This window comes from Artibeus jamaicensis, unplaced genomic scaffold, assembly GCF_021234435.1.
Source record: "Artibeus jamaicensis isolate MK-2021 breed Jamaican fruit bat unplaced genomic scaffold, CSHL_Jam_final scaffold_916, whole genome shotgun sequence".
NCBI lineage: Eukaryota > Metazoa > Chordata > Mammalia > Chiroptera > Phyllostomidae > Artibeus > Artibeus jamaicensis.
The window spans coordinates 2,277,344-2,300,412 of NW_026522059.1; the positions used below are offsets into that span (position 1 = coordinate 2,277,344).

Sequence of the window (23,069 nt, forward strand, 5' to 3'; positions counted from 1 at the left end):
AGCCGCCCTCCTGGTGGTGTTGACGCTCGGGTCACAGCCTGTGAAACCGAGGCGGTGGTGCTGGGCCCCTGATTTTGATTAGCAGGGATGAGTTCTCGGGCGCCAATGAGCAGAGCCCTTGGGTTTCTGGTTCAAACAGGGCTAAACTTATCTTTGGGAAAATAGACTGTGTTTGAGGCCTAATCACAGGCATTAAAGCCATTAATTAGTAACGAGATTCAATTTCCCGATGTCCCTGCCCGCATGTGTCGATGTGGAGATTGTGCGGCTAGCGCTGTCCACAGATGCACCCGTAAACACCTGCTGTCCCCGCTCGGCAGCAGCACGCCGTCTGGCCCTGCAGGGCCAGGCCCCACACAACCCGTGATAGAGGAGGACGGCCCCGCCTAGTGTCCTGCTCGCAGCTGGGAGGGGTGGCGGGGGGGTGGGGGTGCAGCCAGTGAAGCCTCCTCGACCACCTACGTTACCGGAAACCTTTGGCCCTGCGGGCTGCCGATGTCACGGACCAGCTGGTCTGAGCTCAGGCCTCAGGCAGGAATACCACCCTCCTGTTCTCTCTCACTCTGGGATGCTCTCGGCCGTGCCCACCTCCCCACCTGCCACCACTCGCCTCCCTCTGGGGCAGGGTCATGGGCCTGCTTGCCTTTCCTCTCAGCCCCGGAGACCAGTGAGTCAGCAGCCGGAAGCTGGCCAGGGTGGGAGGCCTTGTGGATGGTTGGAAGGGGGAGGTCCGGGAGGTCCGGGTGCCCCAGGGGGGCCAGGGGCCATCACCCCCACCCCTGCCTGGACCCCCCACTGGGTGAGCTGTGGCTTCACACTGACTCACCCTCCCACCCCTGTCTCTGGCCACTGTACACAAGCACCTGGGCCCTGACCACATAGGCGTGCTTCCCGGTGCCTGAGACAACAGCCGTGAAGAGCAGTCCTCCAGATGTGTGGCCCTTCCCTGTTAGCAAATGCAGCTCTGCTGGGCCAAAGTTTCAGTAGCCCAGGGCGATGAAGCCAAGTCTAAAGAAGCTGTGACAGCCGTCTGCAGGGCCATGTGACGACTGTGAGTGTGGACTGGGCAGCGTGCATGCTCCGGCCACCTCTACGGGGCTCCCATTGAGCACGGGGGCGGGTGAGGGGCTGCTGCGTGGCCTTGCCCACGGCTACATAGCTCCCCGGAGGCACGCTGCGCCCCAGGGCCGCTGGGAGAGGAGAGAGTGGCTGCGGGAACCGGGGCCTCGGTGAGCCCTGCATGGCCCTGGACGAGCTCCGACTGGCTGCTGCAGGTGCGTCTGCGGAAGTTTATGGTGTTTAGATTATCGTGCTTCTTGGTTTTAGACATCAGTCTCTGCACCCTCCTGAGTTACCCTCAGTGCGTGGGAAGTGTCTCATCCCGGAGAGGGCCAAGTGCGATGTGTTTGACCCTCTACAGCCAGCTGCCCTATGTATGGACTTCCTTCAGTGGCCCCCTGGCCTGACCTGCAGCACGTGGGCGGAGCCTGGGAGCAGGCACACCTGGAAGCCCCTGCCCCCCCGAGGCAGGCACTTGGTGGGTCAGCCTGCTGAGACACGGAGTAGGTGTCTCAGGCTGTGTTGGTGCCTTGCAGGTGAGCGTGGCCGAGGCGGGGGGGGGGCATGCACCTTGCTGATTGGCGGTGTGAAGCTGCCCTGGGCCTCCCAGGCCCCTTCCACCCGCCTCTGCCTGCTTGACCTTTTCCTAGAAAGGAAGGTGGGTAAAGGATGGAGCCCAGGCCGGGCACAGGCCCTGGATGAAGCGTCTACAGCCACAGTCACTGTACGTGGGCGGCCACCCAGGACCTGAGTGGCGGGGGTGCTGGAATGGCATTTGTACAAGCTCTGGGATGCTGGTGCATGGGAGGGGTCAGCACCAGCGGCTGCTGTCCTCGTAGACGACCTGGGTGTTTGGCTCTCGGCCTCAGGCCAGCTGGCCGCCCACCCTCTCTGAGCCTTAGTCTGTGGTAGGGAGGGATGGAGAGTGTGTGTGAAGCACGTGCTGAGGGCCGGGTGGCTGTGGGAAGTGCCCACCAGGTGGTGGTGGCATTGCCGAAGGGCGGCCTGGGCCCCAGGGCTGGGGGCCCCTGTGGGGGCGGAGCCCAGTGGGTGTCGGCGGCAGGCAGGTCCTGAGCCGGGATGCAGGCCTGCTTCCCGAGCAGCCGTCCTCACCCGGCCTGACAGTTAACAGTTTTGACAGGCCAGGCTATTTTTAGAAACCTGTTCCCACTCCTTTTCCCTGTGGGAAAGGGAAAGCGAGTTAAATCTGAAATGAGCCCACTGCCCCTCCTCCTGCACACCCCCGCGCAAGGCGGCCCCTGTGGGCTGAGGCGGGCAGGAGGGGAGGGGGGTGTCAGCGGGGGCCGTGCAGTGTGGCCTTGGGGACAGGGCTGTCTGGGGCCCACATTACCCTCCCTGTCCGGTGCTCAGCAGGAACGAGCCCTGCCCGGAAGAGCCGCACAGCCAAGAGGGCCAGGGCCTGGTTGGAGTGGGCAGCCTGGCCCCCAGCCCAGCGCCCTCTGTGGGGCCACCGAAGGGCTGGCAGCAGAGGAGGACCTGGTGGGAGGGGGGCAAGTGCCCTCAGGCGTGTCCTCCTCTCACCACCAAGCCTTCCGAAGCGCTCACGCCCCAGTTCATCCGGCACTGACTAGAGAGCCCTGGGCGAGAGGCGGCGTCAGGGTGCTCGCCCCTCATTGCCCCGGAAGCACAGGCTGCCCCAGGTCCCACTGTGGAGCTGCTCCGCGTGGACGACGCGGGCTCACAGGGGCCACGGGCAGAAAGCAGCCCATGTGGGAGGGGCAGGTCTTGAGCCTGTGGCCAGGGCTGTGGTCGCTGCGTGAGGGTGGGAACGTGACGGCCTTTCGCCCATGCTGGGCGTCCTCTCCTGTGTCTCCCTGGGAGTCTTGGAGTCAGCCCGCCACTTTCCACACGCGCACACGCACACGCACGTGCACGCACAGAGTCCTTTGGGATTTCAGTGGGCTTGTGTTGACTGTGTAGATGGATTTCATGAGAGTTCGCATCTCATTGTGTCTTCCTGCCCACGTGTGTCCATGTGCGTGGCCCTCATGATGTCCCATGTGCCCGTCTTACACGTCTCCTGTGAGGTGTGTCCCTGAAGGTTCATGTGTCTGTGCTGTGGTGAACGGTGCTGCTTTGACAGTTTTTTTTTTAAAGATTTTATTTATTTATCTTTAGAGGGGGAAGGGAAGGAGAGAGGGAGAGAAACATCAATGTATGGTTGACTCTTGCATGTCCCCTGCTGGGAACTGGCCTGCAGGGAACCAACCGGCCTGCAACCCAGGCATGTGCCCTGACCGGGAATCGAACTGCGATTGTCTGGTTCGCAGGCCCGCGCTCAATCCACTGAGCTACACCAGCCAGGGCTGCTTTGACAGTTTTAATTTCCAGTAGTTTGTTGCTGGCACGCGGAAGCACAGCTGACTTTTGTATGCCCGTCCCGCACCCTGAGGCCTCGCTAAGCCCACTGACTTATTGGTCCAGCAGCTGGTTTTGTGGACTCATTGGATCGTCTCATCAGCCCTGTCACTTGAGAATAAAGACAGTTTTACTTCTTTTCCAACCTGGGTGCATTTTGTTCGTTCACTGCAGTGCCACATGGAGCAGAGCGGTGTGAGTGGTCCCCTTCTCCCGATCGGGGGGCGGGCCCCTGGCTCCCAGGTCAGCAGACGCCAGCAGACGCCAGCAGACGCCAGCAGACGCCAGCAGGCCTTGGGTGCTGCCCTCCCGCTGCGGGCACGCTCTCCTGCCGCCGTCTGCTGAGGGTGTCTCTCGGGCCTGGATGTTGGAACGTGTCGGCTGCTTTTTTTTACATCTACTGAGGTGATTGTGTATTTCTTTTTTGTTTTAATTTCTTAATGCGGTGAACTACGTTGATTGGCTTTTCAGTGCTTGGCCAACTCTGCACTCCTGGGGTAAACCTCAGTTGGTAATGACACCTGGCCCTTTTGTGCCTGTCGGGTTCCATTTGCGAAAGCAGTTTCCGCAGAGCGTGCTCGTCTGTGGCCGTGCTGTGGTGCGTCTCTCGGCTCGACCGACTCGGGGTGGGGTGGGGGGAGTTTCCCATTTCATTTCTCGGAAGATTTCCTGCAGAATTGGTATTACTTCTTTCCTCCGTGTGTGCTGGAATTTATGGGGAGACAGTCTGAGCTTGGAGTTTCTGAAAAGGAGGCAGAGGACGCGATGTCTCTAGTAGGGAAATCAAAGGATGTTCTGGGTATCTCTTCTTCTTTAGGGAGGCGTGCTGGCATACCTCTGGAAGAATTTTTGCTTTTCATCTGAGTTGTTAAACTTATTGGAATTAGTTTTTACACAGTGTTGCTGTTTCCCCTTTAACAGTTTATGGGCACCACAGTGATGGCTCTTCCCTCTTCTCAACCTCGATCACTTGTGTCCCCTCACTTTTCCCTGGTCAGTGTGGCTGCAGGGTCCCTGATTCTGCTGAGCTTCCCAAAGAACCGGCTTTTGGGCTCACTGATTTTTCCCTGCTGACTTTCTGTTTTCTCATTGATTTCCACTTGGCTGTTTATTATTATTATTATTATTATTATTATTATTATTATTATTTTACTTTGGGTTTAATTTGATCTTCTTTTTGTAATTTCTTAAAGTGGAAGCTGAAGTCATAAATTTGAGGTTTTTCTTTTTCTCCCTAATACATCTTTTAATTCTATGAAGTTTCCAGGAAGTGCTGCTATTGGCATCTCGCCAATTTTGATATCTTCTGATTTTGCTTGGTTCACAATAATTCCTAATTTCCATTTAATCTTTTTTTGACTTGCGGGTTATTGGACAGGGTGTTGTTAAGTATCGGGCTTCTGCAGACCTCTTTCTATCACCTATCGCTGATGCAATGCCACCGTGGGCTTCGCACTTTGTGGGACATGCACCCTCTCAAACCCACAGCCAGGAGCATGGTCTGTGTGGGTCTATGTTTTGAGTGCTCTGGGCCACAGTGCCCGCTCTGCAGCGTGGGTGGCGGCTCCTGCAGGGCAGTGAGGTCAGGCGGTTGGGTGCTGCCTTTCAAGTCTTCTACGCCCTGGCTGACTTCCTCTGTACTTGTGCGGATTATTGGGAGAGTGGTGTTGAGATATCCAACTGCAGTCGTGGGTTCCTCCAATTGCGTTGGCAGCCCCCGGGGTTACTTTACATATTAGAAGCTCGCTTCCTGGGGACATAAGTGTCTAGGACTCTCCTGTCCGTTTGGTGAGCAGCTGCCTTTGCAGCTATGAAATGACGCTCAGCACGTCCGAACAGCGATGGCCCTGACGGCCACGTAGCTCCTGCGGGATCTCTCGACAGGAGTTCGGCGTGACGTGCCTTTGCACACTGCCAATTTCAACCTGTTTGCTTCTTCACACTTGAGACACCTTTCTTGTGAGCAACAGAGTTGACTCTTGTTTTGTTTTACTGGGACCCACTTCCGCCTGACCTCTGGACATTTAACTCGGTTCTAAGTGCGTTTGGTCAAAGCCTGTGATCTTCTTATTTCTGTCTGTCCCTGGCCTTTGTTCCGTTTTCCTCTTTTACCGCTGTCTCAGCGCCAGTGGGTGTTTCCGCGATTCCGTTTTTAAACGACTACTTTGTTCCCCAGTTTGGGGTTTGCAGCGAAACAGAGCAGGAAGCACAGAGCATCTACGTGCCCATGGTGCCCCCCTCCCAGGGTCCCCCACGGACAGCTGCCCCTGCCAGAGTGGCCAGAGTGGCACTGTGCTTTAACCGGCGACCCTGCAGCGACATGTTGCTCTCAGCCAGGGGCTGCCGTGGGCCCTGGGGCTCACTCTCGGCGTTGTGCATCTGTGGGTGTGGACGGCTGCGTGGTGACAGGTGGCCGGCCCTCGGTGGGTCTCCCTGGTCTGGTGCTCTTCTTTCTGGCCCGTGGACTCCAGCTGCCTTTCCCCGCTTCATCTCTTCAGCTCGCCAGGGCCTCGGGGTCCCCTGCCATCGCCACGCCCTCGGGGAGGGCCTCACGCTCTCTCGCAGCAGGGAGCCGAGGCCCACACAGCGCTCCCTCCTGTGCTCCTTGTCTCTCAGGGTCTTCGACCTTCACTGCCCAACGGCCAGTGTCGAAAACCACTGAGTTGTATATTTTCTCTGTTTTTGTCCTGAGAGAGGGTTTCTGTTCCCCCCTTGAGTCCCTTCCCCTCTGGCTGATTTGACATGACTTGTCTCAACAAAGTGCACGTTGACATGTGAGAAGCCTCTTGGCCAGGATGGACGCTGGCTCACTGGTGCCATGGAGAAAGCCGTCAGGCCGCCTGTTTGACCACCCAGGAGGTACCTACCTGCCGGGCCGGGAGGGAATGGGTGTGGTGGCCAAAGTGCCCACTTTCTTTCTCCAGGGCTGATGTGGAGCCGATTGAGGGATTTCAGTAGCTCCCTGGGGAAACTGCAGGGAGGTAAGCCCTGCGCCCCCCCCCCCCCCGAGTGGACAGGTGCCGAGCTCAGCTGCCCTGCCACACTCTGCTGGGCAGCACCCCGAGTGCCCGCAGCTGGAGAAGGCAGAGGCACAGCACGCGTGCACGGAACCAGAGCTCCTCAGAGAAGGCGGCGTGTGTGGCGTGACCGTGAAGAGAGGAGAGGCCCCCCCCCCTTCCCGCCACTGCAGGGACCAGGCCTGGCCCTGAGCCTGGACAACTGATCAGGGTGTGCAGGGAGGGCCTGTGGGGACGTGCGGAGGCTGGAGACCTGGTGGCAGGGGCCTGGGGGCCGGGTGGGCCGAGGCTGAGAGGAGAAGGCTTGCGGGGTCGTTGCCTGTGAGTCCGGACGTGTGGCGGGCTTTCCTTTTATGGCCTGAAAGCCATTTTCGGGTCCCTTGAAGGAACTTTACGGCAGTGCCCAAGTAATGTTTATAATTACTTCTGTTGGCTTGGGAGTCTGTTCTGCGCCGAGCCCTTGAAGCCAGCACATGCCTTCCCATGACACGTGTGCTTTCTGAGCATACATGCGTGCTCAGAATGGCAGATGGCTGGGGCGCACAGGCCCCCAACTGCAGCCGTTCTGGGGGCCACCTCCGAGGTTAGCTTTGCTCTCTTAACTAGCTAGGCGAGGGGTCTCGTAATTAAGAGCCCATCTTCTAAAGGAGCCATTACGCATCCCCTGTCTCTAAACAGCCGTGCCGACTTGGGGGGAGCAGGCATCCGTCTTCTCCTTCCAAGCAGGCCGGCCTCTCCAGGCGGCAGAGGACAGACTGCCCCAACACTGTTGGGGAGTGTGGGGCGACGTCACAGGGCAGCTTACGTCCCCGTTTTGCTTGCCAAGCCCTTCGGTACACCCGGCTGTCCCACCGGCAGGGCCCGGCCCCCAGGCTGCAACTCCGTGCTCCTGGCTGTGGGTGCCCACCACTGTCCTCCCCCGTCCTTGGCCTGCATGGCGGCTGACGAATCCCTGCAACCTCTGAGAGGCGGCTGGGCTCCGGTGGAATTTCAGGGACAGAAGTGGAGAGAAGGACATGCCTCGTATGTCCTGCCACACTGAGGCCCAGGCGCCAGGGCTGAGAGACAGGACAGGGCACTTGGTCCTGGCTGGGCCAGGCAGGCCTTTGCCGGCCCTGGAGTTTGGGGCTGTGGGAGTAGAGAGAAGTGGCTCTCCTAATGTCCCCTAACCCGTAGAGGGGTGGGGTGCCCCGGCCTGCCAGCCCCCCCGGGGGGCGTAGGCCAAGCTGGTGGGCTCTGGGCGTGGCCTATGTGCCAGGGCCGCCGGTGCTCCTCCCTCTCGGACGGGCTATCAGCTCCCCAGGTGCAGGAGCAGGCAGTGATTTCTGGTCCCGGACGAAATCATCTGCTTGTGAAAAGTGGAAATGTTTACAAGAAAGGAAGGCAAAAAAACGAGTGAACAATCACAGCCTGGTTCTCGGTCCCCAGACGCCAATATTTCGGTCTCGTGCTGTTATTGGAACAGCGAGCCGAACGGAGAGCTGCCCAGGGAGCCAGGAAGGGGCCTCCCGCCAGGGGCCCCAGGGCCGCCGTGGGGCGAGTGTGAGGAGACCCTCACTCTCCCAGGAGTCCAGGCCCAGGAGTGGCAGCCACCCAGATGCCTCCTGGGCCTGGACTGGCCCTTGGGTGTTTGGGGGACCAAAGCCCCCATTGGTCTTTGAGTCACGGTGTCTGACCGGCTTCATTGTCAAGTGTTGCCCTGAGGTCACACGATGCCATCGGGTTGTTTCTCTCCTGATTGGCAGACCTTGTTGCTGACAGCTCGAGTTCTCGGAACTCCCAAGGGAGTGCCCCCCTGGCGGGGTGGGGTGGGGCGGGGCGGGGCCCAGGCAGCCGAGGCCTGTGCCCAGCTCTGCCTCTCACTGGCCCATCTCACTGGTGGCCCCTCCCCTCTCGAGCGAGCCTGCACACCCTGTCGGGAAATGACCGTCGCAGTAGTGAACAGTGTGCCCGGCTCTCTGGCCACAGGAAGGCGCCCACCTCCCTCTGGTAAATGTCACGAGCCACATCCGGCCTGTCTGTCCTGGCTGGGGAGATGAGGCGAGGGAGCGCAGCACTTGTGCCTGGGGGAGCATGAGTCCAGGGGTGCCTACCCTGGCAGATAGTCCCAAGAGGAAGTGGCTGAACTGGATGGTGACATGTTTGAGGGGACATTGAAGGTCCAGCCAAGGCTGTGTGCAGGCACACGCATGTGTGGGCCAGCCCCATCCCCGTCTCCTGGCCCTGGCCTCGTGGCCCTCTGCTGGCCGCTGCTGAGGCCTCCCCTCCACCCTTCTCCCTGCCTCACTGCCCACGGTCTCTCTGGTTGGCAGCTTGACCAACCCTCTGAACCTGTGAACTGGGCTGTCTGTCCCTCTTCTGCTTAACCCCCAGTGAATTCCCATTTCAGAGTGTGTCCTGAGTCCCCTCTGCCTCCTGCCTCAACCTCAAAGGCCCCTGTCCCTCTCCAGTCCTGCCCAGCAAGCCCTTGCTTGCCTGTCCACCCAGCCCAGAGAATTCTCTGAATTCTCCAGCCCTCCCCCGGCAGCCTCTTCAGCACCTGCCGTCCTGCCGGCCTCTGCCTCTGAGAATCGGGCCTGCCCCTGAGGGTGTGCGGCCGTCCACTGCAGACTGTGAGCCTCCCGAAAGCAGGTGTCCTGCTGGTCTTTCTGGCTGATTTCTTTCCGGAAATGTGTGTGTCCTCTCTAGGAGGGCATCTGGCTCCCAGGAAGAGCTGGGCACGGGGTCGTGGGGGAACGGCTGTTGGAGTTAGCTGATGGATGGGGGCAGCCAAGCCCAGATGTCCAGAGGTGGCTGCTCACTTTAGTGCCTGGCAGTGACAGCCGCAGGGGCAGGCAGCACGCCCCGGAGGCCCTGGCGGTGCGTGAGCGTGGAGCCCGGCAGCCGTGGGCAGGAAGGTGTGCGGGCAGGCAGAGGCAGCTGCTGTCCTGTGACCTGCAGGTCCGTCCCCAGGCTGTCCCTCACCACTCCAGCCTCAGCTCTGTCTGCCCTCAGGGCCCCAACTCCTGCGAACCCCTGCCTGCTCGCCCTGATGGCAGGGCCTCAGGGCCTGTCGCTCCGGGAGACTTATCTTCATTTACTTTTGTTTCAGTGGCCCCAGTCAGCACTAAGTACTATCTAGCATTTACTTTGGATTTGAGTTAAAACCTGCTTAAGCTGCCAGCCCGTGGAGAGGCAGAGGCAAAGGCCTGGCGAGGGCATCGAGCTGGCACAGCCCCACCTGGCACTGCTCTCCAGGCAGGCTCTGCCGCGGGTGCCGAGGACCTTCTGTCCGGGGCGAGGCCCTGGCCCGTAGTCTTGGGGGTAGCCTGGTCATGAGCCCGCTGGTGGGCTTCTGGGAGGTGCTGCGCTGGGGGAGCAGGTCTTGGGCTAGAGGAGACGGGGCCCCTCGGCCATATCTTCATGGAGGAGCTCCACCTCCTCCATGAAGGTAGCCCTGGCTGGGTTGTGGCCCTGGGGACCCCGGGTAGCATCAGAAGATGACAGGGTAGTGGGGGATGGTCATGGTCCAGCCTGAGGGCGAGCCCTGAGGCTGGACACTGGGGGACCTCCCAGGACCAAGATGGGGAGGCCACAGAGACGGCTGCAGTGAGGTTTGGGGGCTGTCACGGGGGCCCTGAGCCTCAGCCTGGGCCACCTAGTCGTCTTTTCTGGCACATACCTTCCCCTCCAAGGAGCCTTCGAAGCTCCCGGAACAAGGGCCCACTTGGGCTCTGAGTCCCTGAGCCCCACCTGGGTGCCTGGCTCCATCATGAAGGACACGCAGGCCACTCTGAGCGCCTGGCCTTTTCTAGAACCAGTCCCCTCTGAGTTCCAGCCCCTTCCCAGCCAGGTGAGGTCCCGAAAAATGGGGGGAAGCAGCACCTTCATCTTGCTGGTGCCTGTGTGGGGGAGGGGAGACCTGTGTAGTGCCACCTGCCTGGAGGGTGTGGCCTTGGCATCTGCCCCTCCCACCCACCTGTGCAGAGGTACATGTGGGTGATTTGGCTGTGGGCCTCCTGCTGCGTGAACGCCGCCTTCCCCCTGGGACCCTGTAGACTGTGAGCAGGCTGCGGACAGGTCCTGGAGGCCAGCAGGACGAGCTGGGCGCCACGAGCAGCACCAAGGCAGCCGGCACACCTGCCGTCCCTCTGAGTCAGGCCGCAGCGTCAGTATGTCGGCCCGGGGGGACCGGGGGACATTATTATGTCACTGTCAGCTGTGTCATCTTTCTGCCCAGCCGACCTGTGCAGCTGTCAGGACCGCCACCAGGGCAGGCTCTGCTCAGCCCCAGCCGCTGGCAGGCTCGGGGTCACAGATCACAGACTGTTTCTGTTCACGTCGCCAGTGTCTCGTGGTCCTCAGACTGGGCCCTGGGGTCCAAGCCTCCTTGTCTGCCACTTAGGCAGAGTCCGGTGGTCTCCGTGGTCAGTGAGGCCCCTGAGGCCCCACCAGGCTGCCTCAGTGCACCCTCCCCTCGGACCTTTTCCTCCTAACAGCACACACTGCGGCCTCCCTTTGTGAGGTGGCCATGTAAGGAGAGCTCAGCTGTCTCCACGGAACCTAGTTGTTGGGCTGCTGCTCCAGGGGGACCCACGGGGCTCCGGGGCTCAGGCGGAGGGGCCCCGAAGTCCCGGGCCCACTCGACCCCTGGCTTTAGCTGTCCGCCTTGCTGGCACAGGATGGAAGTCCACCCCAGCCACCCCCTTTTAACTCCATCCCCTCTTTAAAGGACTGCCCTGCAGTCACGTAAAGGTGTGGGCGGAGGGGTGGGGTGTGAGAGCCCCGGGGCCTGCGTTCAGGGAGACGGGCCAGCCTGGAGCACTGGGCCCAAGGTGCACCGGTGTGCCTTCACGCAGGTTGTCACAGAGGCAGCAGTGACAGTGGGCTCTGATCCCTCTGCTCAGATGAACCTCGGCAGACTTTTAAAATCCCATGCTCACTAAAAAAAATAACAGTTATAGGTACATACAAAGAAGGAGTTAGGTATTAGCAATGACCCACCTCCCAGAGATGTTAGCTGTTGACAACTGGGTGTGCGGTGGTTGTGTGTAGTTGACCTCGAACACCAGGGCTGACCTCTGCCCGGTCAGAAATCCGTATCCATAAAAATACAAAGATAACTCTCGGTGCTCCCCAGTGGCGCTACTAAGAGCCTGCTGGCCAGGAGCCTCACCAGTAGCCAGCAGCCAACTAGCAGTTCGAATGTCCTGTACACTGTGCGCCGCCATCTTCGCACACCACGCTGAGCTAGAAGGAAGAATGCACTGTTAAAATTGTTAGGAAGAGAGAGAGCGTTTACAGTCCTGGTTATGTTCACGGAGACTGTGAGTTTACATTGTCTGCTTGCAAAGTGAGATAAACCTGCGTTTGCTGCACCCTGCAGCCTGGGCCCCAGGAGACGTCCTGAAGGTGCCGGTGAGGAGCCATGCTTCTCCGCAGGGGCCTGGTCACTGTCTTTTTGTGCCCGTGTATGTGAGTCTCAGGTGCGTTTTTTAGTGGCTGTGTAGTGTTCCTCCGCCCTAATGTGTGAGCCAGCCTCCTCGTCAGACTCGGGGCGGTTGCCAGCTCCTCAGGGCTGAGTCCAGTTCCCCTTCGACCGTGTTCTGCCAGGGAAGTGCCCCACCCGTGGTCTGTCTGCTCAAGGCCGTTTGCTGCTTATTACAGGATTGCCCTCCATAAGTGTTACAGCTTTTAGGCACTAATTAGCTGCATGTGAAATGATCCATTTCCCTCATTCTTGCCAGCAACAGCTTTTACTTTCCCTAAAAGTCGGTGTCCGTCTACCAGATCAGAAAAGAGGCGGGGCCAGCTTTTGGGCCGCTCCCTCTGATCACAGCAAGCGGGCCCTGCCGTGTGCTCGGCGGCTGCCGTGTGTCTTCTGGGACCGAGTGCCCGTCACACTGGCTGTCCCCCTTGTCTCTGTGTGTCTCTGGGCCCAGCCAGTGCATACCCTCTCCCACCTCCTCCACCTGGAATCCTTTCTCACCCCCTCCTGCCCCCTGCCTCCTGCCGCCTGTGGCTCTGATGGAGACAGGGCACTTCTGGGCCAGCTACTCTGCCGGTGTTGGCAGAAGAAATTGGACTCCTCTCGTGGCCCCTTGCTTTCCCTCCGTGTCGAGTCTCCCACGGTGCCAGGGGGCACATCGTAGATAAGGAGCAGGCCCCCAAATGGTGTGAGCTCCCCAGGCCCCTCAAGGGTGAGCATCTGAGCCCTGGCCCGAGTGTTGTTCTGGTCCCAGAGGCCTGGTCCCAAAGTTAGCGTGGCTTTGGTAAGGGAAGGACCCTGACGGGGGGCATGGTCTGTGTTTGGAGAGTCAGTGGTGTCCCTGTGGAAGCCCCTGGAGCAGAGAAGGCAGCCCCCCAACTCGCTCTGGGGACAGGAGCCCGGGAGGTGGGCCGGGCAGAGGCCTGGCCCAGCCTGGGGCCCGAAGGGGACCCAAGTGCGGCCTGGTTCCCCCGGGCTCACAGGGGAACAGAGCGCAAGCCCGTGATTTGCCCGATGACGCGCAACCCGTGAGGGCAGGCAGGACAAGCCTGGTCTCCGAAACTCCTCCTCACCCCTCTGTTCCCTGTTTTTTGGGGCCACAGAGATTTGACAGGCTCCCTGAGGACTTGAGAAAAAGGGGCAGAACTCTGCAGGCGAGTTGGCCCATGTCAGATGCTATGTCCAAGGAAACTGCTCGGTGGGTGTGTTCTTGCCTGTCACCCTTTGGGGGTGAAGCCCTCTGGCCAGATTTCTGAGCTCTGTTTGATGCTGGGGCAGCTGGCAGCCCCTCTGGCCCACCAGGGCCCCCGACAAGAGCCGAGCAGGGACGTGTGCAGCCCCGTTGGTGGGCAGACTCAGGTGTGGGAAGTGCTGTCTCAGGTGCAGTTCAGATGCATCGGTGTGGGCTTTGCGTTTTGAGAAGATTCCTGTCTCATATGCTTGCCCAAAGGGCTTGCTTTCAGCCTCCAGGTCCTTGCCTCGGGCTCCCACTCCTTCCTGCCCCCCCACGGGCCTGGACCTGCGAGAGCCTCCTGGCCGCTCTGGCTGCAGGGCCTGACCCTCTGGTCGTGCATCTTCAGCCCTCCTTGTCCTCTCCTGTCTCTTCCTCCTAGGCCACACTCTCTTGCCCTCACCTCTCCTCCTGCCTGGGTCATGCCTCCTTCAAGGCCCTGGCTGGCCTCTGCTTGGGCCCCAGAGACCCAGGAGGACCTGATGAGAGCTGTGAGCCATTCAGACAGAAAGGAGTTGCTTGGACGTGCCTGTTGCTGCCTCTAGTACCTACCTAGCGTCAAAGGAAAGCCCCCAGTAACCATTATCTCCTCTCCTGTTCAATCGAAGAATGCGGGGAAGTCCGGCCGGGCCCACTCCTGACACCTGTCCGCTTTCGGGGAGCCATGTGCTGGGGGGGCCTGTCATGACCGAAGGACTCAGGCTGCCCCTCCCTCCAGGCCGGCCTGCTGGGTGTGCAGGGCTCCTGGCCATCCTGTCCCCACAACCCCAGGGCCTCTGGGCTCGGAGCAGAAGCCAGGCCTTGCAGCCAAGAGGGCGGCGGGCTCCCGGCCCCCCGGCCTGCCTGCCACGTTGGCTAAGCAGACGCTTGCTGCTCAGAAGAGGACGGTGAGGAGATGATTGAATTATTTAAGAGAACAAACTGTTTCCAGGCCCCCTGATTTGCATGCTGGCTCTGAACATGCTCACTGTAAGCCAAGCCGCTCCCCCTGCCTCCCTGAGGCAGCAGCCCCTCTGTGGCATTTGCCCTGCATTCTGACCACCCAGGATGGTCAGCCACCCCTCCTGGGGTGTGTGTGTAGCCGGCCCTTCCCTCGAGGTAGGGCCAGGAGGGAGCGTCTTGCAGGTAGACATGGCTGTGCCTGCTCCCACTTCAGAAACCCCATCTCTTCCCTTCAGGGGTCTCCCCCGAATGCCTCGCATAGGCGAGGGGAAAGGGTGCTGTGTGGGCCCAGGTTGGGTGGACAGCTCTGGGCTTCGGAGCTGGAAACCAGAGGGGTGGTGGCACTGGGCTTTGGAGAGTGGCTGTGCCTGGGAGAGCGAGGCCGGAGCTGGGCAGCCCTGCAGTCAGGGCATCCCTGTGGGGCCGAGGGGTGACCCAGCCTGGAGAGCGGGGGCGGGGGGGGGCTTTGCTTTGAGTGTGCTCCGCCCCTTCATCCGTCACCCGCGGCAGCCCCTCGAAGGCATGGGCTCGGTGGCCCTGGGGTCAGAATGGGATCCCCGCCCCAGAGGTGGTTGACCCCAGGAAGGGAATGAAAGCTCCTGGCAGCCCTGTGTGTGTGTGTGTGGGGGGGCAGCAAGGACTGTGCACCCCCCGCCATTGCCACCTTCCAGCCCAGAGCTCTGCTGTGAGGAACCCAAGCATCTGCCACCTGGACGTGGCCCTACTGGTCATCGTGAAGATGCCTTTGTCATGTGACGAGGCCAGCGTGTTTTGGGTCGTGCTTCCCTAGCCTGGCTCATAGCTCCCAAGTGTGCAGACGCAGGGTGGGCGGTCTCCACGTGGCCTCTGCCCTGAACCCCGCAAGTGGTGTAGGCGGGCCTGGCTGGCCTGGGTCACCTCCCTGGCAAAGGCCACAGGTGCCCACCCCCGAGTCAGGAACCCTGTCCCTGCCCAGGATGCTGCTTTGAGGCTGCAAGTGCCTTCCTGCCAATTAAGCAGACAGCTCAGCGGGCAGTCCTTTCCAAGTTGCTTTGAAACAGCCCGTCTTCCTCCTGGAAGCGGTGGTGTTGGCCCAGAGAGGTGTGTGCTGCTTCTCATTGGACCGTAAGAGGTTGCTCGGCCAAACCAGGGGCTCCTGGGGGCGCGTCACCTACCCTGTCCATGCCCTTCGCCCTGCCCCAGGCCGTTGAGGGCCTCAGAGGGTTTCCTTTTCCAGCTACCGCCGAGCTGACCAGCACCGCCTCTTTGCTTCCTGGAAGCCCAGCGCCCCACATCCCCATACACCGCTCACTGCTCTCAGGCCTGCACCCCGCCCCAGCCTGTGGGACACTGCCTTACTAGCCTGGGCTTATGCCAGAGACTCAGGAGGCTTTGCTGTTCTGAACGCCCCCGCTGTGGGGGGGGGGGTGGAGGGTGGGAAGTCTGCAAATCCTGGAGAGGCCCTTGTACGCTGGCCCTGCTGGGCACCGGGCAGTGGAGGGAGTGGAGCCCAGGCACTGGGCCCAGGGACTCAGCTGGTGGAGGCAGAGCTCCCTCCAGGGAAGGCGGATTGCGGAGACCGGACGCCGAGGCACCGGAGGAGGCAGGCTGAGGGACAGGCAGGCGGGCAGCTCCCAGGCAGAGGCAGCGCCCGGCCTGTGCAAAGGCCCAGCAGCGTGTGACAGCCGCACAGCCACCCCACACCTGCTGGGGCCCTCCTGTGCCCCTCCCGCTCGTGGGGGGGCGGGCCCTGGGGGCGGGGTCTGAGGCTGATGACAGTGCAGCAAGGACGAGGCCAGACGCAGAGCCGTGGGAGCGGGGAGGGCCCTGCCTGGGTGGCGGGGATCTTCGCTTTATTTAGAAAGAAAGCCTTGGAAGAAGATGAAAAATGAGAGGTTGAAAAGGTAGAGACACTGCTTGGGGACAGACGAGTCATTTTAAACCCTCTGCTTTCTCAGAGGGCTGTGTCTGCAGAATGCCACCAGCCAGCAGGCATGCTTTCCCTTCCCCTCCTGCTTTTTTCCTGGTTTATCTTCAGTTGTCTGCAGTGCTTGTCCGAAGAGAGAATGCTGAAGACCGAGGGCTTCATAGAGGCATTGTCTCCAGCGAGCAAGGTGTTCCCTGCGCAGAGAGCAGTGCCGTTTCCCTCGGGAAGCAGAGGAGGCCCGTCCCTGCACCCACTCCCACGCACAGTGCGGCCCTGGGTGCGTCAGCTCCCAGCCGGCCTACCATTCCCTTCTGAAAGGCGATAGTTCAGTTAGGTGAGTGCCGGAGGCCTGCGCGCATCTCAGCTAAATGCTGGAACACACCCAGAGCCTCTGAAGTCAGGGATGCTAGAGCATGTGACCCCACCCACCCACGGCCCCGCCCATGGTGGCCCTGCCCACCCGTGGCTCCTCCCTCCTCTGCTCCTCAGTTCCCTTAGTTCTGCTAGCCAGGAGATGGGGGATATGTTTGTGGCCCAACTTTGGGGGTATCACTTACCTGCCTACTTTTGACCGGCAGGGACTCAGTTTGCGTCACACCCCACTGCTGGACTGGCTGCACTCGGCTGTGTGCCCAAGGGAAAAGCTAATGGTTTGGTGAACACCCAGCCAATCTCCATGAACCTTCTCAAGTTCAAGTGTTCCCTGAGGGGAAACCAGGGAAGGGCCCTGGTGGAGGGGCCTGTGAGCAGGGCCTTGGGAATCAGGGTCACAGAGCTGGGGGTCAAGTGCAGAGAGAGACAGTGGGGCCCAGCTCGAGGCACAGTGGATGTGAACGGCAGCAAAGGCCACTGGCCGCACAGGACCTCAAGTGCACTGGTGCCCGGGAGCCCCTGCCCCAAGGTTGGCTCTGCCGAGATGCAGCCTCTGAGCTGGAGCAGCCTGCTCAGTGTGTCTGGGCAGGCCTGTGGCCACGTGCATTTCCTCTGACCGGGCTCGGACCTCAGCCCTCTCCCAGACACCTCTCCTCCTGTCCACGCACCAGCCCCTGGCTGGAGGCTGCCTTGTCCCGTTTTCAAACAAGCGCAGAAGCTCTGGCTTCTGAGGGGGCTCCCCTGGCCATCCAGCAAGCAGCTGTGTGGCCCCAGAACCTGGCCCAGTGGAGGCAGAGTGCAGGGGGCCTGGTGGTGGCCCGGCGTGCGCCTTCCCACCGCTGAAGGCAGTGGTTCGCCACAGTCCACAGGCAGCCACGGCCCTGTCGAGAGGCAGCACAGAGGCCTACCTGGGGGGCTGCCCTTGCTGCTCCGTGAGCCGACCCCACACTGCCCTCGGGGCGCAGGGCCCGTCTCCGGTGCCCTGTGCCAGGGCCAGCTGGGGCCTCTCTATACGGAGCTCCAGGCCTCACGGCCTGCTCTCCAGCTCGCCCTAATTTTCATTCAATTCCCTTTAATCTTTAATGAAAAGTTGTAGAAGTTAGTCATCCCCCGGAGAGAGTGAGAGCACTCCCCCGGAGCTGTTCCCAATGGAGGGCGATCCCAGGTGTGGGTCTCGATCAGCCGCCTCCTGGGCGTAGAGGAAGGGGCATTCCGGGGCACAGGCAGCCGGGGTTGGTGGGGAGTGCCCAGGCGACCCGGCCGAGCTCCGCAGGCAATGCCCGGTTCTGGGTAGCAAGGCCAGCCTCCCCCGCCTGTGGGTCTCTCTCTGTCTCAGCCAGCCTGGCTGCCACCGAGGCCCCCTTCGCACTGCTGAGGCCCCAGGGGTGGGGCCAAGGACGATGGTGAGGGGCCCACCACCCAGGCTGTGCGCCACCTCTTTGCCTTAAGACCCTTGCTCAGAAGGCCATCGCCCCACCTCCCGGCCCCTGCTCCTGCTTCTAGCCTCTTGTTCGAACTCTCTCTCAGTAGACGGTGAAGTAGCCAAGCAAAGTTTCGAACACCTCAACTCAGGGACACCATATTTGGCACAACCGCCACCACTTGCGGGGGTGGGTGTGCAGGACAGGACGTGTGTGTTGTGTGAGTGTTGGGTGCACACTGAAGTACAGCTGCCGGGGACCCTGGATTGCTGTGGTTTTGGCTCTGAGCTTCCTGACGGCCAGAGGGGAAGGTCAGTTACTTGGCTCTCACTGGGAAAGAGGGAGAAGTTGCCGTATCGGTTGAGTACCGAGCAACTTGCTGCCTCGGCATTAAAGAAAGGTCACTGCTTTGTACTGGGCAATCGGAAATCACGGGGTTCTGCCCTCGGTACGCCTGTGCTGTCTCCCAGAGGCCAGCGGGTCGGGGACGGGGTGAAGCTGGACCGAGAGTCGGGGCCGCCTGGCCCCAGCTGTCACCTCGGATCCCAGATCCTGGCTGCCTTTTTCTCCACTTGAGCTTCTTTGGCTTCATCTAAGGGGTGACAGGGCTCCTTGATTAATCCCCAGGCCAAGCCTTGCTGGGATCAAGCTGGACCGTGAGAGTCAGGCTCACCCGAGATTCATGCGGCCCGGGCAGCCCACGCCTGCAGAAACAGGACATACAAACGCGCTTTGGCTGGAGCCGGCCTCCCCTCTGCCGCTCCTCTCGGGGACCCTCCTGCATTGTTCTGAGGCTTGAACATTTTTTATCCAGAAGTAGACGTTTACGCCTGAAGTCTGCTTGGCCATCGTGTTTTTTACAGTTACCGAAGGCCAGGAAACAGGGTCCTCACAGGGGGCCAGAGCCCTGGGGAAAAGAAGGTCCCCCCGCCAGGCCTTGGGCGCTGCATGCTAAGGAGCCGACAGAGTGTTGGGTGAGCCAGCTGAGCAAGAGACCCACCACTCTCCCCTCTCTGTCACGGAAAAGTGACTACAGGGGACCTTGGGGCCTGCTGACACTTCTGGGGTCCCCTTCATCCACCGTGGGAGCCTGGGGGTCCTGCCTTAGCTTCACTCCTTGCTCGCACCTTGCCTTGCTCACCCGTGTTAGGGTGGGCGGGACAGTGCTGGCCTGACGCAGTAGGAGTGGGGAAGTGGGCTGTGCCTGGGCTTGCTGGGGGGGGGGGGTGGCGCCTGGGAGTGGCCGGGTCAGGACAGCCCCTTCCACTGTGCTCGCTCCGTCGCCCTGCGCCTTCTCTTGGGGTCTCCGGATCACAGAGATCTCCAGGTGAGATGCACTGGGTCAGGCAACAGACGCTGAAGACGGTGTCTAAGAGGCAGTGGCCTCTGCTCGTGCGCGCAGACGGTGCCGCGGATGCAGCTCCTGCACGTGCTGGCGGGAGCCTGTCCAGGAAGAAGGGCTTCTCCGGCCCCACGGGCCAGCCTGCCCTCTCTGCCACCCTTCTCCGAGCTCACCCACCCCACGAAGCCCCTCCCCACTGTGGCCACACTGGGCCCAAAGGCAGGCTGGCCTTAGGGCTTCCTTTCTCCTCGAGCGTGCCCTGGGTGGACCCTGCAGGCCCCTCCTCCTCTCAGCCGCCCCTTCTAGCGAGTCTCTGCCAGCCTGTCCAAGGCGGCAGCATAACCGTGGGAGGTGTCCTGGGCCAGCCAAAGGGAAGTCTGAGACTCCGGCAGGTATTAACGGCGAAGGGGAGTTGGGGCTGGGGCGGGAGGCAGAAGGTGGCTCCCAGCCTGATTTAAGGATTTGGGGAAGAGACTAATCTGCTCCTGCGAGATTTTCTCCGTGAGATTCTCCTGGGTGAACATTCTCCTCCAGGAAAGCCCGAAAGCCGGACCCAGAGCCTGAAGTGGCAGATTAGTCCTAATGGTCTGTGCCCTCCAGCCACGGGCTGAGCGAGGGCCCCGAAGGAGGCGGGCACAGACCGGGGTGCAGGCCCGGGCACCTCAGGCCCCAAAGCCCGCTCAGCCCTTCACTCACTCATTCACCCACTCAGTCACTCACTCACACACTGACTCGCTCACTCACCCACCCAGTCATTCATTCACTCACTCACAATCACACACTCACCCATTTGCTCACTCACCTGTTCATTCACTCATTCATATACTCACTCATGCCCTCACACACCTGTCCATCCAGGCAAAATCGTGATCTAGAACGAGAGTCTGCCTGGCCTGGACCCTGCACATGTGTGCGACCCAAAGCTCCTGGGCCTTCCCGGGGAGGAGGAACACAGGTCGTCAATAGTGAAACCAGTGGGTCGGCCAGACAGCGTCGGGTGAGGTGTCGAGGCTCTGGAGAAAGGGGAGGGAGAAGGAAGGAGACGGGCTTTTACGGGCCTGGGGCTCAGAGTGCCGCAGTGTCCAGGCTGAGTTCCTACTGGGGGCTGGAGGCCCTGCTTCCACCGTCTCAGCTCCAGCGGGCTGCACCGCCCACCCTGCCCTCCCTCTTCAAAGCCAGCCCTCTTTGCAGCCTCCTCCTGCCCCCACTTTCCCTCCTGAGAACCTCTGAGATTACCTCAGGCCCATCCGGATACCCCGGTCATCGCTCACTCTGTCAAACCTGCCAAGTTCCTGTCCCATGCGCAGGGCTCTGCCTGGAATAGCACCCGGCCCAGACCGGTTGGCCGGGCAGGTCAGGGTTTGAGTCTCCGACGGGAGCTGGTGTGGCCGCTGTCAACATGCCCACAGAGGTGTCGGCATGTGGGGCGCACCCGGGTGCCCGATCACAGAGGGGAGAACTCGGACTCCATCCTGGCCATCTCTGAGTGGCCATGGCCGAGATGACAGATGAGGGTGGAGAGACACCGGACAGTCGCTGCGGGTGGTGGTGGAGTGGGGCTGGGGTTATGTGGGGTTTTTAAAAAACTCTTCTGTGAACTTTCCAAAGGATTTACAATGTGCTGTAAAAGCTTATGATTTTTAAAGATACAGGAGAGGCTTGACCTTAGAAGGCTTTCCCAGAAAAGTGGTTTGGAGGGGAATTTGGGGGGCATTGCTGACCTACAGGCACACCTGCTCCCACTGTCACTGGCAGTGTGTGTGGCAGGGGCCCAGCCAGGTGTCCGCTACTCGTCCTCTTGGGGACTGCGGCCCCTGCGGGAGCACCGTGGAGGCCGCCCTGGCCCCGCCAGCCTGCACGTCAGGAGGGAAGGGCCGGGGCCACACCTCTGTGCCCAGCACCCAGCCTGGCCCAGGTGGGCACGGCAGCCTTGGTGGACGAAGGGGTGAGGGAACGAACGGGCAGATGGACGGACGAGCCGACGGACGAACCGATGGACGAATGAAGGGAACGACAGGCGGGTGTGGGGAGGCCACCCGGGCAGTGCCCCTGACCGCCTCGCGTCCTGTGCCCTTTACAGATGTGCTGGTGGATGGACAGCCGTGTGACTGCGAGGCGGCGGCCTGCCGGGTGGGCGAGCCCATACGCCTGGAGGTGCGGCTGACCAACCGGAGCCAGCGCAGCGTGGGGCCCTTTGCCCTCACCGTGGTCCCCTACCAGGACCACCAGAATGGCGTGCACAGCTACGACCTGCGCAGTGCCGTCTCCTTCGTGGGCTCCAGCACCTTCCACCTGGACGCGGTGTGTGGTGGTCTGGGGGCCCCCCACCCCCGGTCCTCTGTGCTGGCCCTCGGACAGCCCGTTTCCCGCATCCCGAGCCCGGGGGGTGAGACCAGGGTGCTCGGCAGTCCCAGAGGACATTCAGGAGACGGGGTGAGCGGAGGAGCCTGGGACGGCTGAGCTCATGTTCGCCGCCGCACCGCCCCACGCACTCACCTCCTCCCTGCCTGGCAGCCACTGCTGGGGCTCCGGGGGACTGAGGGGGTCACAGAGCACATCCGGCCCCCACTTCCCAGCCACTTGGCACAGCCCTCAGGCTCTGCCCACCCCGACCAGCCCCCACCACCTGAATCCTGAACGGCCCAGGGAGGGGAGTGCTGTGAGCTCGTCCCAAAGACAGAAGCTGAGTCTCAGAAAGCTGCAGCGACTTACCTGGGACAGCGCAGTGGGCGAGGCCTGGGTGCCTGCCCTCCCCCGTGGCTCCAAGTCCACTCAGGTTCAGGGTTTCCTGGAGGCTTTGGGGCCACGCTGCTCCGAGCTGATGCCTCTTCCTCCTGCCCTGCAGGTACAGCCTTCCAGCCAGTCGGCCTGCCTTGGTGCCCTCTTGTTCCTCTACACAGGCGACTTCTTCCTGCACATTCGGTTCCACGAGGACAGCACGAGCAAGGAGCTGCCGCCGTCCTGGTTCTGCCTGCCCAGTGTGCACGTGCGCGCCCTGGAGGGGCGGGCCTGACCTGGCCCACTGGGCCCTGTGCATGCAGGGGGTGGCCGGCCTGGCCCCACACCCCAGCAGGGGCGAGCCTTTGGTGCAGCTCCTGCCCCACCTCCGCCCCTCCCCCCAGCCTCAGGGCTCTGTACCCATTTCTCTTGCAGAGCCCTTTTCCGGCTCTGCGGGGTGCCCAGGTGTGGCAGCCTTGCCCCGATCGCACGGCCCGCTGGGACTCCTCTGCTGGGGCCTGATGCTGAGGCGGATGCTGACCAGATCCCAGAGGGTGGTGCCCACCCAGCCCCCAGGCCCCAGGTCCCAGCCCCTGTTCCTGGGACCCTGGGATGAGAGCCCACCCAGGGGGGCCTTGGGGTTCCCTGCGACAGCCCAGGAAGGAGAGATGTGCCATACTTGACACCCCGAGGGGCCTGTTCCAGACCCTGGCTGCCTGTGTGTCTGTGACAAGGTCTCTAATAAAGGGCCTGGCTCCCTGCTGGTCTGCCTGCCTCCGTTCGCCTGCGCGCCCGGGCTCAGGGACCTCGTGCTACTCAGGTTGGGGTTCTGGCCCCCGGGGCTATGGACAGAAGCCCCCATGACACGCACATGGCCAGTGGCCAGCAAGGCTGGGCCTGTGTCTGTCCTGAGACCTGACAGCCCCCCTTCCGTGCATGTGCTCCTTGGGCCTGGCCCCAGCCTCTGGCTTCCTCTTCTCCCTGTGACAATGGTCCCAGTCCCTCTGGGGCTCTGTAGGCCGGGCCCAGGCCTTACATGCTGGGCTCACTGTGGTTTTGCAGGTGGCATGCTGCCCTGAGGTGCCGGCTGGGAGGCCAGGTGGGCAGGTATGCAGCCCAGCCTGGGGCGGGGCCTCGTCCGAGCTGCACAGAGCTGCCACTGGGGCTGTGGTGGCCACGCCCTCCACCCCTGGGCCTCCATCCCCAAAGGCCGCA

General features: G+C 61.6%; 1 protein-coding gene across 3 annotated transcripts in view; it reads left to right on the forward strand.

Moving 5' to 3' along the window:
• The window catches only part of TRAPPC9 (trafficking protein particle complex subunit 9), a 219,722-nt gene extending 197,108 nt beyond the window's left edge, over positions 1 to 22,614 (forward strand). For all 3 annotated transcript variants that reach the window (XM_053660957.1, XM_053660956.1, XM_053660958.1), the window contains 2 exons: positions 21,217 to 21,437; positions 21,982 to 22,614. In XM_053660957.1, the coding sequence (XP_053516932.1) occupies positions 21,217 to 21,437; positions 21,982 to 22,149 (389 nt within the window). In that variant the 3' untranslated portion in view covers positions 22,150 to 22,614. The remainder of the gene's footprint in view (positions 1 to 21,216; positions 21,438 to 21,981) is intronic.
• The last annotated feature ends 455 nt before the right edge of the window (positions 22,615 to 23,069 follow it).